This window comes from Trichoplusia ni, chromosome 5 (genome assembly GCF_003590095.1).
Source record: "Trichoplusia ni isolate ovarian cell line Hi5 chromosome 5, tn1, whole genome shotgun sequence".
In the NCBI taxonomy this organism is placed as follows: Eukaryota; Metazoa; Arthropoda; class Insecta; order Lepidoptera; family Noctuidae; genus Trichoplusia; species Trichoplusia ni.
Genome location: NC_039482.1, coordinates 224,471 through 239,850, shown reverse-complemented (window position 1 = coordinate 239,850; position 15,380 = coordinate 224,471). Strand labels below are relative to the sequence as shown.

At 37.7% G+C, this 15,380-nt stretch overlaps 2 protein-coding genes across 2 annotated transcripts; one reads left to right on the top strand and one right to left on the bottom strand.

Moving 5' to 3' along the window:
• Positions 1-107: 107 nt before the first annotated feature.
• On the bottom strand, positions 108-1,113 carry LOC113493923 (phospholipid phosphatase 5-like). Its single transcript, XM_026871957.1, has one exon. It carries the CDS (start codon positions 979-981, stop codon positions 112-114), a length of 870 nt encoding a protein of 289 aa, XP_026727758.1. The 5' UTR covers positions 982-1,113; the 3' UTR covers positions 108-111.
• Positions 1,114-12,962: 11,849 nt separating this feature from the next.
• On the top strand, positions 12,963-14,427 carry LOC113493860 (glycine-rich cell wall structural protein-like; the record flags this gene model as incomplete). The annotated part of the gene is made up of 1 exon (XM_026871891.1): positions 12,963-14,427. A coding segment is annotated over one exon (1,308 nt), but the record flags the coding sequence as incomplete, so codon positions are not given.
• Between the last annotated feature and the right edge of the window lie 953 nt (positions 14,428-15,380).

The following is a 15,380-nucleotide window of genomic DNA, read 5'->3' as shown; positions in this document are numbered from 1 at the left end:
GAGAATTTTGCTTAACTGATAACATGTGCGTGAAAAATTAAGTTTAGCGTCAACGCAGTATCGCAAAATGCGATCATACTTTCGTTCGTAATGAATCAAACAACGTCTTATTCAGCTGACTTTTTTATTGCCTTCTAAAGTTCTCTTGCTACATAGATGTAGCATAAGACAAACATCTTTAAGGTCTTTGGTGCAACATTCCGTTTCGTTGCATGAGTTAAAAAACTCGTGGTCGATATTAACCGCATAGGGGTCACCCGACCACGCCGAGTCTAAAGGCTGGTAGTACTGGTTGTAGCAAAAGTATGATGTCGTGTAACCCAATAAAGCTCCCGCTAAAACGTCTTGCCAGTGGTGATGATTGTCGCAACAGCGGCTCAAAGCTACTATTCCAGCTATCATCAGCGGAGCCAAACAAACAACTATGCCCGAACTCTGGCCTCGATTTCGTGACAAAGTTCCCAACTTCCCACAAAGCCAAAAACTCAAAAATCCTAGTGAGCAAAATGAAAAGCTGCTGTGTCCACTGGGGAAAGATTTCCTGCCATCCATCACGTCGTACACGTTGCCAGTGCAGCGCAGTCCAGGCGTCATCTTCCCGTTCGGAAAGCAGCGGTAGAAAAAATCTGGCCGAGGTCGTCCCACTATCAGTTTAACAGATTCTGTGATTACTGCGTTTATTGTAAGCGCTAGTGTCCACCCCAGCAGGGCTTGTGTAATGTCTACGTAGTTTCTCGTTAATATACAGGGGGTACAAATAAACAAGAGGGGCACGAAAACTATAAAGAAGACCGTGGCCCATGCTGGCACGTAGGAGTCGTGTCGGGGTCGCCTGTACTCGTTCAGCAGTTCAGCCTCGCTGATATATCGCATGTGTGGCTGTGCCTTCAACTGACATACACACACCACTGCCAGAAGAACCACTCGCAACAATATTTCGAAAAGTAAATTATTTATTACGTGCTGGACTCCCGGCCACATAACTTTATTAAAACTCGGAATAGATTATCCATTTGTTTACACTTGATTTTGATATCATGCAACAAAAATATTATTGCAATGATAGTAGTTAAAGTGACAGATGTCGAAACAATAATAAAAATGTCCGTGCCTGGCCCATTATTTCATAGATAATGGTACACACATACAATGCGGTGCGCTTAGAAAGTTTTAAAAACTTTTCGCATCTTAACTTTATAAACTATTGAAAACAAAATTATCTAGTACCTATTACTGGTCTAACTGCATTTTTTTTGAGTACGAAAACTTAAAGAAATGACCTAAAGTCCTCCCAAAAGCAGGATATGTCTATAAGATTGGTGAAGTCTTGAAATTCATTCGGGGGCACATTTACTCTAATACGTTACATTTGTCTTAAGTAAGTCAAATGACATAAGTTCGGCAGTAAATTGTGCAAATGCTCGACGGAACCTGTTTAAGCCTGTAAACTGGAGGTTCCATATTTCCTCCTCCCACAAGTGCAGTGGCCGCAGCTTTCTACTTTGTCTCCGAGGTGTCGACCAGTTCTGTATCTCATTCCATCCATATAGAGTAGGTACCTATGCTAGGTAACATGATACATATGTGTATTACATATTATACTATAAACAAATTACCTTTTTTATATAAATGTTTGACCCGTTTGAACTTAGGTATTATGTTACTTGGAGTGGCAATCAGGGTGGTTGATCTTTGAAAGACAATAAGTCGCCTGTCAAATATAGAGTAGGTTATTGGGTTATGGGTAGAGGTAAAGTACTTTATTTCGAATATAGGTCAAATTTAAGCTACTTATGACGAGCTTTTTAAGGCAACAAGGGTCACACGTGCTTCTCAAGTAAGTTATGAAATACAAGCTGCGGAACTTCCTCTCTAAAAATAAAAGTGAACGTAAGTTGCACTCACGTAATCGCAGACATAATTATTTTTGTTATGAACACAAACTTGAAATCAAGTCAGATGACTCGCGGAGATGTACCGTGTTCTTATGTCCGTTACAACAAGTGACAGTAAGAGTGAAAATCGTTTGGTCACGTTTGAGCATCTTCGGGTCGTGTACCGCTATTGTGAGGGTTTTTTTGCGAGATCTCCGGCAGTTCAATGACAATGAACCGCAGTATCAAGTTACGTATTCGGCTACTGGTAAACATTGACCGTATACTGTATATCTATTTATTAGACACGGAACTATGCATAATGAATGTTTAAACTTGTAAACATGTTACGACATCAAAATCTTTGTGGTTTTGTTTTCTTTCTATAATGGCTCAATTTAATTAATACTTCTTGCACTTACCTTTGTGGTACTCGTAGTACCCGGATGTGGTGTTCATCGCCATGTACCTATTCTTGCACATTTCCCGTGAAAGGTTAGAAGTCACTTTGATGAACTCTATAAAAAGCCTCGGTAATGAGGTCTAGACATGCAAAAAGCGGTAATGTCTCCATTCGTTCGATGACGTGGATGATGATAATATCTCTAAAGTTGATACTAAAAATAAAAGCTTCAACTATACTTACTCAAAACAAACTTAGCGTGTTTTTTTGTCTAAAACCTAAGTTTGAAATTAAAACGCGGCTAAAATCCATTGTACCTGCCAAGTCAAATAAACCTATGAAATACATCAGTCGTTTATTTATTTAATAGGTGTGTTTATATATAAACGCACACCATGATTCTTTTCCTTCTTTATGTATAAACAAATGGACTATAATTCATTTTATGTGTTTACTGCGTACCTCCCTACTCTAAAATTATTTGATTACAATCTACAAATATACCATGTGTTACTTACTGTTAATCTTCTAATACATAAAATTCCCGTGTCACGATGTTAGTTACCGTACCTACTCCTCCGAAACGGCTTAACCGATTTTTACCAAATTTTATATGCGTATTCAGTAGGCCTGAGAATCAACTAGCATCTATTTTTCATACCCCTAAGTGTTAAGGGTTGCTCACACTAAAAAAATATATTTTATTTTTTGGACGAAATGTGGCATTAAATAATACATACAACTAGAAATAATTTATTAGACAAAACAACGATTGCTAGGTCAGCTAGTAAATATATATAATTTAATGTTCTTTGTAGTGAGATATTAAACAATCTTTTCCGCGTCATCGCATAAGCTATCCACATTACATATCGTTCATACCCGATAAATATTAGTTACAGCTATAACAGCGCTGACCGGCACCAAATAGTAAAAATGAAAGGTCAAAGTTATGTAAGTATGATTGTGTCATCGTGCAACTTTGAACTATGTAAAAGCAGTTCGTCTTTAATGCAGTCATTCTTGGTATTGTATGCGACTGGATAACAATGAGAACAGTAGAACATTATGTGATTTGATGAATTGGTTAATGAACGAAAAAATTATCCATCTGATGAGAGATTTAGAGTATATTTTTATAATAATATTTTATTTCGAAATAAATATATAAGTAGATATATAATATTTACCCTCAATACAATACAGAAAGTAACTATCCCTTTTGTGCTAGTCATGGTTTCTAAACGGGAAAATAATAGAAACATAACTGACAGGTTCCATCTTAAAGACCTATCATATTTTGGTACATCAAAATGAACTGCACTATAGGTATAACTAAAACAATTGTCTTAGCTTAACATTAAAAAAAAAAGACTTTCATATCATTCAGACTTGAATATTTCAGTACTAGCTGTTTGATAGATATTCGTCTCGAATCAATTCACGACACTAGCATCACGGTGACCTGATGACCCTGTTCTATTGAATTTAAAAGAACAACAGAACAATTTCTTCCTTATTTTCTGTGAACGATACTCGATTATGACGTACAAGTGTGGGTTTTACCATTTTGTAAGCACACCTATGATTAAAGTTATGTAACCAAGTAGTTGGTTCCGTAGGTTTATGCGACGTTCTTTTTCAAGTATTGATGAGTATCTGTTTTGTATTGAAATACTTATGAATGTTTGTGTAAGTATATTTGTATAGATTGTTAGTAATAATTCAAAGTTTTCACTTGGAATCAAGCGATGATGGGTCGCGTTGCGGTTAAACTAGAGAAAGTATAACTATAAAGACGTTAATAGTTATGAACATCGAAGTACTTCCTAGAATATACGATTGAATAAAAGGGAACAGATAAAACTTAACTATTTCAAATAAATTCCGAGGAAAAATCTTGCATATAAATGCTAGATAATAACTAGGATTTAGCCAAAGAAACTATACAATATTATAACACCTAGTTTTGTCTGCATTGGTTTTGGAACAGAGATAATGAGCATCGTCAAAGGACTGATAATGCAGGTTGCGCTTTGGAGTAAGTATCTAAGTAGGAGTAGTTACATGAAAGTTTATGAGAATCTTTTCCCTACAAAAGTTATTGCAAGCACCTAATACCTAGGAGTGACTGTAGTGTGTTTATATTATTATACAATAAAGTTCATTGGAAATAAGTAGATATAAGCAAGTATACGTTTATAATTATGTAAGCAGTGTCGGCAAAATGTAGGCGGTAGTAAAGATATGAGAATATTTTTTCTTATTGGCAGTTTTAAAAGTAGGCATAAAATGTAAAAAATTAAGATTATTAAGAAGCAAAAACCAAATAATTTGAAATAACCCACGAACTTATTTTTTGTCCTATTTTTGCAAATTGTTTTATTAAATCCATGTACAGTAAAGCTAGGGCCAAAAAGTTATCAATACAAAGCTTACAAAGATAAGGTACCATCTCCTAAATTATGTATTAAGTCATATAACAACGTCATCTACGCACAATGAATATTATCACCAACCTCAAAGTTGTGACGTTGTGAAGTTTGAATGAAGAAATGAATGACAGTTGTTTAATTTTGTAACCTCTTTCTATAGTCCAAATGTGTATTGTTCCATGATTATATGACTGTACAGACAACAAGAAAAGTTGTTGCACAAAATCAGTAATTTAATTTTAATAAACAGAGTTCGCGGCAGAACTATTTCTACGCTACGTTGAAGTAATTAAAAAGCATAATTAAATTAAATTAAATTTAAGTATAATAACTTATTTATTTCATGTAATAATTTAATGAAAGTCATCATAGAACGTAAGTGTATTGTGATTTCATAATGGTTTCCTCTGTATCTATATTTCCATGCCTGGCAGGGTTCATATTATAACTTACTAATTTTAACCATAACACCTGTATAAAGCATATAGGCAATAAACAATTTGAGTATTGAGTACGGGAATTAAAGAACCAGCCCGCCAGTTCTGACGCGAACTCCGTTGATTAGTATTGAATTTCTGATGACTGACCACTTTTGCTGTCGACTGTACAACAAAAATATTGTCAAGTCATTTTTAACATTTCCTGCTAGCGTGGTATAAAGGTTTACTAGACCGATATTTGAATAACAAGATGGTTATATCGAAAAACAGGTCTATGTCTAGGTAATAAATTTCTAAGAGACTTATTAGTAATTATACTCTATTTAATGAAGATACGTTGTACTTTTTAATTAGTAATTTTTTACTGGTACATCATCTTCACAAGAGTATTTGCAGGCGTAAGGTAACCAAAGCGCAAAAACAGTATCTATAAATGTGTGAAATTCGAATGATTACATATAGGTATTGTTCTCTTACCTCATCTTACCTACTAGCTTCTTGGGTAAACCACAGAGTAGCACTTGCCAATTTAGCTAACTGTTATTATAAATTTATTCAAATCGGTGATTTCGATCGCTCGTCATGTAACCTCTTTTTTCCTTGTTTCGAAATAAAGCTTCTTTTATTAAAATTATAATCACCGGTTAATTGTACCGGTCCCTTTATTGGGATATGTAGTTTTGTAGTTGCGAAATGTTCTCTTGAAATCTGTCCACTCGGTATTATATTTCTGGCTTCGTGCATAAGATGCATCATTTTACATACGTTAAAAAAAATCGCGCAATATGTGTCAATTTTTTTGGGGTTTTTCGTATTCGTATGTCATATAGATAGCTGATAGCGTTGATCGTCGAATCGATCGATCGTCTTGTGACTATCAAAACGAAATGTCAGCTGTAGAAATATTGCTTGGCTACAAGAGCTTCTCACTTCGTACAGTGATTCGATTGCACATGTCTCTTTAAAGGGATACGCAAACTCCTTTTGGACAACTTATATCAGTCATACAGTTTTCCGTCCCAAAAGTGGGCCCCGATTCTGCTATCTTACAATGGCTGATGAATTAATGAAAATTGGCTTAAAATTACACTTTTCGTATTCTCTTAAGTATTTTTCCTACACTCAAGGTTCCAATTATTGTGTTGTCAAAATGCTTAAGAGAATAGGAATAATTTCAAATTTAATCCAATTACCATTCATTCATTGGCCATTGTAAATAGCAGAATTGGGGCCCTGTTCCTTAACAGCCGTTGTAAAAATCATTAGAAAGACGCCGATATGCATTCAGCGTTTGATTGATTCGTCTTTTAATTTAATGTTGCGTAGTTATTATATAACATGCAACAAGCACTCCATGGAAATGTCGAGTGATATGTAAACTCAACGGTCTTGATGTTTGGCTGTTACATAACACCCTGTATATCTATACAGATACATTTTATTGTATACCAGTCCTCACCAGTCATATTTAGTAGGTAATGAATGTATATGTTGCATAAAACGCCTTCAAGGAAGTAGGTATTCCAGCTGAACTAGCGACTGTTGTCTCAATGTGTGTGAAAAAATATTAAAGAAGTATTTAATAAGTATTCATATTCTTCCAAACCATCTGGTTCTGATATTACGATGATACTTTCTTTTTCATTTATAATAGACCACATTCATTATTTAAAATGAAAAAAAAACATCTTGTAAATATGTCCTTTAATTTCAAGGTCCTAAGCCCCTACATAATATCTAAAAAGAGTCAGTTTTACGTTACAAAAAACTGAAGTTTATCATACACAACTTACAAAAATACCTTTGAATCGTTCATTTATATAGGCTCACGTACTCGATACCTTATTGCAATCTACAATACATAAAGGACTGAAAACTTAAAGGCAACAATCGTAGATCCTTCATGCGGTATCTACTTGACACACGTCTAGAAACCTGTCAACTAATTAAATCATTTTACACCCCCAGGTTACAGCTTCACACGACAATCCCTTCCGCGTGGCTATCCCTTTCACCTTAAACACATTATTCATCATACTTAGAATCTAGCAGCTCTTCCGCTGATGATGCAAGCTGTGCTTGATGACTTGGGAGCGCAGCAAGCAGATTTTATCGGATTCCGTGCTGATTGTAAACTGTACAGAGGTGATTCAACATGTACATACATAACTTTTTGCTGTAACACTTAATTTTATAACATTCCTCAGGCCTTGACTAAAAATTTGCCATAATAAGGTTCATAAGTTTACCTTTTTTTTGGAAGCGTCGTTTTCAACCTTGAAAAGCTCCATTAATTTTGATGTAATTTGAAATGGGGATAGGTTACCCCTTTATATTGAGATAGTCGAAATCCTCGCGATTGAAGTCACGGCAAAAAGCTAGTGTGTCTCGTTCGAGATTTATCTGCTGACGTTGCTGCTGTATAAGATTAAATGGTGAACTACATGTTTACTTAACATCGAGACATGCTGACGAGACTGATGATAATATATGTAGAGCATTTCTTCGTAATTTTTGTCAGCGTTTTTGTAGAGTAATCAGTAAATAGTTAATATTGTCTGATGCGCAATATAAAAGGTGAATCGAGAACAAACATTAGAAATCATTCGCCAATATCGTGATGCCCACATAATGCACTAGCGCTAAAGTGATGCGTGAATGACCACTTACTCTTAATAGGGAAGTCTGACCTATCAGTTACTGGACTCCAAGTTCCGCATTTCTCACAATGTACGCAAATTGCCTCAATCAAACTGTCTATTACAATAATCTTCGAATGTTAATGAATTAGCATTACTCTCAACCTACTTTCAAATTCTCGACTATTTCATTAATTTTTACGTGAATCCGTAGGTGTTTGATTTCCTTCCTTGGTCTATACTTCTATGGTAGGTATTCGGTATTTCGATGGCTTTGCAACCCAGTTACATCAGACAATGCTGAGTTTGGTGTACAGGCTTAAAAAATAAAACAAAAGATGGTTGGCAATTAATTTAATAAACTTAACATTCATGAACAAGCATATTTTTTATATTTATAAAACACACTTTATCAACTCATTGTATAATAGTTATTCCCAGAATTATTTGAGGAAGTTTGTTTTGAGATTAAATAAACGATTAAAAACTGTGTTGTCTAATTATATTTTTGTGTGTTTAATGTCCTTGTGTGTGTGAATTAATAAATTCTTTATTAAACTGTCTATTTTGTCGTTTTTTTCTAACTTGCTACGACCGGTTCTTTACTTTCCAACATTTATAAAAGTTTTCATTGTTAATGCGGCGGTAATGGCACGTTTTGCAACGTTTACATTCATAGTCAAATATATTCTTTAATTATGTGAAAAGATGTCGTGACTTCATTGTATTCTGAATATCTTTGGATCGCTAAGCAATTGACCCATAACAAGCTTGAGTCCCAAATTGAGTAATAATGTGTGGCCTTTAACTAAATTTAAATTTAATTTTCGAATGCAGACAGCTTTTGAGTAGCGTGAACTGCATTCTACCTCCTTTGGCCAACCTCAATGGTGGATTTCTTTGGTTTAACTGTGAAAATATATTAACAAAATTTTCGGTAACATTTGGGCTGAGCTTAAATACTTTTTATGATACACAGGCTCTTCATTCATTCACAAAGTAAAGACCACTATAGAAACAGACATGTGTAATATTACGATTCTTTAAGTTATATTTTTTGCTCTTTTTTAGTCGTCAATCAGAATTCATGAGCCTTAATGACTTGATTGGCAATATTTAAGCGTTTACACGTTTTTATGTTGTTATAAAGATATATCTAGAGAGACGGATTATATCTACACGTAATTAATAATTTTAAGTTACGTATTCCATCTACATTGTATTAGTTTTTGGGGGAGGCCTTTGCCCGAAGGTAGTCACCATAGGCTGGGGAAATCAATATTTAGGTTCGTTTTGAAACAAAAATGTTGTCTTTACGTTCGATTTGACAGTTAAAGACCGCATGTCAATTCAAGCCAAATTTTTACTTAGCTTAGTTCTTTTGTATTACGAAATTATTATTACATTAATTGAAAATTATAAAAGTAATTCATAATTATTTAATCCTCAGAACGAGAATCGTCGATACAAACTATTTTGTCATAATTCAAAGTGTATCGGGACATCGGTAAGCAATAATATCATTGAAATGGGACTAGAGCAAAAACGAGAATAGTTAAAAGACACTTAGATGTCGATACGGAAACTTGAATGCATTTTACACTTCGAAGAAAGTGTTCCGGAGTAAATTTCACACAATGATAAATCGAAGCACACGCATAAAGATCGATCATAAGAAGTTCACGCTATTATTGCTATTACAATGTGTAGAGTAGACATATTACTACGTATGAGTATTTGATGTATGTATGTGTAATTGAGACTAAGAATACCTGCCAGAACTATCGTTAGCCTTGATAGAAGACGCTCGATTGGCAAGACCGGAAATAAATCCCAGGGAATCAAATAATAGTCTGGCTTTCTCTACATTTGGGTTTGGTCCAAATATCTCTTTACATTAGTTTTCTTGACCAATTTCCTGTTCAATCGTATTTCACTACAGGAAGACAACTATCTCATAAAGTTAGACTTACTGTTGTGAAAGCAAGACGTCTAGCATTACACGACGCTGAGCGACGTCCTAATTCTACTATCATAATGATACAACTTTTAGATATATAATAGGGTGGCCCTTAACAGTGAGACAACCGCTACCGTTAATGAAAAACGCTCGTTATATTTTACATGTCACGTGACTTTTCATCCTCATATATTCATGTTTTTTTAAACTTTGCTGTCAAAATATCACGTAGCTGGAGAGGCTTATTTTAATTTACACAAGTTAAAAGAGCAGAAACCCACAGGAAGGAGTCTTTTGGAGGTTTGGTGATTATACACGGGCTGCTTGCTGTTGTAATGTGACCCAATTGAAAACGTCATAATGTCATATTGTGTCAGGTCAAAACACATCACACAACACGTCTCAGAAAGAGAAGACGGTTTGGAGTACTCATGGTATAATCAAATTTGCCATTCGACTGATTTGAAATTCTGATTTTTTCACGACGATCAAAGATCATGTAATATTAATTTTGTTTTCGGTATTTACGGTCACACTTTACCTTCATTACTTATTACGTGAATGCCAGTAATCAAGTGTTATTATGTGACAACGTCGGCAGTTTAAATAAAACCCGGTCAAGTGCGAGTCAGACTCGCGCAAGAAGGGTTAAGAACCATTAAATGTAAAATGGGCAAAAACCATGTTTCTTAAATGTGGCGAATAGGAGCTTCAGCTTTACTTGCCGTAAAAATAAATTTGTCCAATTATCATAATTCATTCATTTATTTCTGCCGGGGCAGATGAATGGACAGAAAGCGGAGCATTTATAAAAGGTCCCATTTTAGTGTTTGAGTGCGGAATTCAAAGTTTCAAATGAAAAAGTGTCAGTAGATTTTGTTTTTGTAGTAAGATATATCGAAACCTGGACTGAATCAGTAGATCAAAAGTTTAAAATCTTACCGAAATATTGTAATCAACGAATCTCGTGTTCTACAATTGAGTATGGCTTCTTAAATGTCAAAAATTATGACTTATAGTCAAGTAAATTTTTACAGTCTGGTGTCATCTAAATAGTTTATTTTTTGTAAAGAACATCCGAAGAATGACTTGTGAACGAAATCTAAATGTTGCTGTTTTAATTTATATAAATACAAGGAAAAAAATAGATATTTCTCTTCGTTAGTATTACATTCTAAATTTAATTAACAAATATTCTAGACGTAATGAGGTCATTTACTTAATTTTTGATCTTTTCAACATATCCAGCTGAGATCTGAAGTTTTTTAAGTTATTACGAAAAATACTATACAAGTAAAAACACTTTGGGAGAACTTCATTCATGGTTACGGGTAGTTACGTAATACTGGACGCGGCCGGAATGTCCGTCGAGCGTAATATCGAAATAATTGCATAATTATGTCGGGTGATCTCATTAATGAGTAGGTACTCCCGATTCTTCAGATATCCAGATTAGGGTCTTCATTGGATAATGTAATTATTATATGTCGGATAACACATAGGTATTTCACATTTATGGTGCATGGGTAAGAGTGGGAATGGGAGTAGTCGGGATTTTTCAAGCTTGAAGCTGTTCTATATCATGGTTACCGGGAAAATGACGAAGAAAATAATATTGTTTGTTTCTTAATATTTTCAAACAAGTATCGCTTGTTGCAAAAAATAATTACATCCTCATGATTTACTGCAGTCAAAGTTTACAGGTTTATCAACTTTAATTTCCGTACAGTGCATTATTGTCTTGACTCTGTCCACATTGGAGCAATTCGGGGAACAATTATATTCGCTGCGATTACCATCTATGCGTAGGAGAAATTTATGCTTATATTTGGGCATATTACCCGCACATACATAGACAACTTTAAATTACAAGTTTAATATTATCAATATGATATTTTAACGTATGGAGTAGGGGTTGCGTACATTCACTGTAATATAAAAGGCTACCTCGCTGGTGGCACCTCATAAGAGTTGTTTCGTTCGTTCGCTTAGTATCAGGAGAAGCGGAGAAGGCGCGACCTAAAGCACCTTCACTCCCCAAGCATCATGGCTTCCCGATTAGCCGTGAGTAAACTCACTTCTAACGCTACGGCGAACTGTTTCCGGACTCGAGAGGATTTCTGGTTCATTGATTTGCATCGCGTGTGATCACGACTACACTCATAGCTCAGAAAGTGTCTAAACAAATCCAGTGCTTACATTATTCTACAGTGATAAGATTGACATAACTAATTTCGACTTTATATATTCGTAAATTTGTTTAATTATGAGTGATTAAAGATGATTAATGTCGGAGTAATGTCTTGAGAGAGGAAACAATTGTGAAGGAACATGTTTCATTAGTATAGTTTAATGAAGTTCTCATTAGAGAGTTTTGATTATAGAGCTTGTACCTTTTATGTAACACAATTGTTATGAGTACCACAACTATCTTCAGATCTGACGAGATTATTATAGCAAATCGGCACCGAGCTGACCACTTTCATTTTCATATTAAACGTATGTTTGAAATATAGCAGTGTGAGGTCAGATTGTACTCAAGAAAGTAACGATGCAAACTAAATTACTGTTACTGTTATAATTTCAGCTGAGCTGCTTTCTACTGGCTAGCGTTGGTGTCTGCCTGGCGACTTTTGGACATGAACAGTTAGTATCATACCATGTTCCCGGATCTCAACAAATTTCTCCATCACTAAATTATGTTTAACGGATAATATTTTTACAAGTAAACTATTAGTTACGCTAGAAGTCAATGTAACCACAAAAACATAGTGGATGGAACAATTTGGTTGAGATTTCTATAACGATTCTCACGCTTCTTCATTGCGGTAAATGGTGAAAACCAAGCCATTGTCTTTTAATGACAGAGCTACCCTTGCTCTGGGTTTTCACTATATCACGTTTGACCTGTTGTTGGCTTTGCGATTTATCATTCCTTGTTTATTATCACGTTCTTTATTACCGTTTGTGTTAACAATACTGTAAGACTGCGAATAATGCCCTGAGTAAGATAACTTAGAATTTGTGGATGTATTTGAATGTATTTTTGTTTTGTTACAGTGTTCATATTCGGGTGCACATACCTGAAGAACATCACTCTTCCAAAGAAGTCGTGATTCACGAGCACCACGAAGACCACGGACATGGCGGCGGCGGTGGCGGCCACGGCGGCGGCGGCGGCGGCTACGGAGGCGGACATGGTGGGGGCCACGGCGGCGGCGGCGGTTTCGGCGGCGGACACGGCGGCGGACACGGTGGTGGATACGGAGGTGGCCACGGTGGATCATTCGCAGAACACTTGCACGGAGGCTTCGCCGACCACTTGAAGGGCGGCGGCGGACATGGAGGCGGTCACGGCGGCGGCCACGGCGGTGGCTTCGGAGGTGGTCACGGCGGTGGATACGGAGGAGGCCATGGCGGCGGCGGTTTCGGAGGCGGACATGGTGGACACGATAGTGGTCATGGAGGATTTGACTTAGGCGGCCATGGTGGTGATTTTGGCGGCCATGGTGGTGGTGACTTCGGAGGTCACGGAGGTGGTGACGTGGGTGGCCATGGAGGCTACGACCTTGGCGGTGGACATGGCGGTGGTCACGGCGGTGGTTTCGGAGGTGGATTTGGTGGTGGACATGGAGGAGATGACCACTCCAGCGGCCATGATGATCACGGACACGGAGGAGGTTTTGGCGGCGGATACGGCGGAGGCGGCGGTGGCGGCTTTGGCGGAGGCCATGGCGATGGCCACGAAGAACATCACGATCATGATTCTGGATTTGGAGGAGGAATTGGAGGTGGATTTGGAGGCGGATTCGGAGGCGGCTTTGGTGGCGGCCATGATGAACATGATCATGGCGGTGGTGGCTTCGGAGGTGGCCACGGAGGATCTGGCGGTGGATACGACGGCGGCCACGGCGGTGGACACGGAGGTGGATTCAGTGCCAGTTTCGGTGGATTTGGAGGAGGCCATGACGACCACAGCAGTGGCTTTTCCGGAGGCCATGACAGTTACAGTAGTGGTGGCGGTGGAGGATACGGCGGCGGTGGTCACGGCTCTGGGTTAGGAAGCTTTGGTGGTCACGGCGGCGGAGGTCACGACAGCTACAGTATCGGCGGCCACGGAGGCGGCGGCGGCGGGGGCCATGACAGCTACAGCATAGGTGGACACGGCGGCGGCGGCGGCGGAGGTGGACACGATAGCTACTCCAGTATCAGCTTCGATTCCTTCGGCGGCGGTGGTGGACACGGCGGTGGCCATGGAGGAGGTCACGGGGGTGGCGACAGTTACAGTATAGGAGGAAGCCACGGTTCCCACGGAGGCGGTGGGTTCGGAGGAGGAGACAGCTACAGTGTTGGCTTCGGCGGGCATGGATCAGGAGGAGACTACAGCAGCGGAGGCCATGGTGGCTTTAGCTTAGCTGATATTGGAGGAGGGCACGGTGGCGGTCACGGAGGAGGTGACAGCTACACGAACGCCATAGGAGCCGGCCACGGCGGTGGTCCCTACCACAAACGGAAATAACAACCTCCGTAGTTTTAATAAACCTACTAAGTCATAATCCTCAAATGTCCATGGATGAAGAATCCGGTGCTATATAGTACAAGTTTAGTAATTGTAAATAGGTCTTAGGCTAAGTTATTGTTGATTTGTTTAAATACACGTTATTTAATGTTTTTTACTGCTGTTTTTTCTTGATCGCCTACTATTAAGCACCTATTTTAACTATTTGGTTTTCAACAACTACAAAATTAATTCAAGCAGAATTCGAAGCTCTGCACTGATAATACACTGGTATACACAACTTACAATCAAAAATAACTAGAACAATAACATCTATCTCTCTTACATAAGAAAAGTCTTCACCGAGCTTTGTTTAGCACTCACTGACCCACAGATCAATTACAAGCTCACTAATTGAGGTGAGGCAACAGTTACGTTACAATTGTAAGCTTAAGGCGCATATAGACGCTGCGAAAACGAGTCGCAGAACATTGCAGAAACGCACGTCTCTGATATAGCATCGCTGGCAAAGTGTCGCAGATGCACGACCTTTCTTGCGTCGTCTAAATCAGCTCTAAGAGGAAATGTTGCATGAGGCTGACGACCAACACGGGAAGAACGTGCACGCAAGCCGAGTTTCACTTACGTGTGAAGACTTTAATTACGCAACCTGTTTATTTTATTTGCAGTCCATTCAGTTCCGATCGAGATAATAATTTGCCATACTAAACTGAATATTAGGATTTTTTTGTTTCTGAAAAGGTAAAAAGAGAGTTAAGATTACTTTGTTGTTCCCCAAGCCTGTCTTTCAAGTCACTTTTTGGCAAAATTGCGTCGAATTGTCAATGTTTCGATAGTACGGGAACTGTTACGATTTCGAATGTCATTCCTAATGAGGGTCCAAAGGCTTACTTCTCATAAGCCGTGATAGATAGACGGATAAAATTTTCACAGATAACAACTGATACTAAAATATAGATCTCCCAACCGATTTGTTTATCTTTAACCTATTAAACGTACCGAACCCTCAGTACCTAAGGATAGAATCGAATAGTTCTTGACCGATTTTTATGTTACGTTAAAAATAATAATCAGTAATTTCGTCTATTCTTAATAACCACTGTACCCATA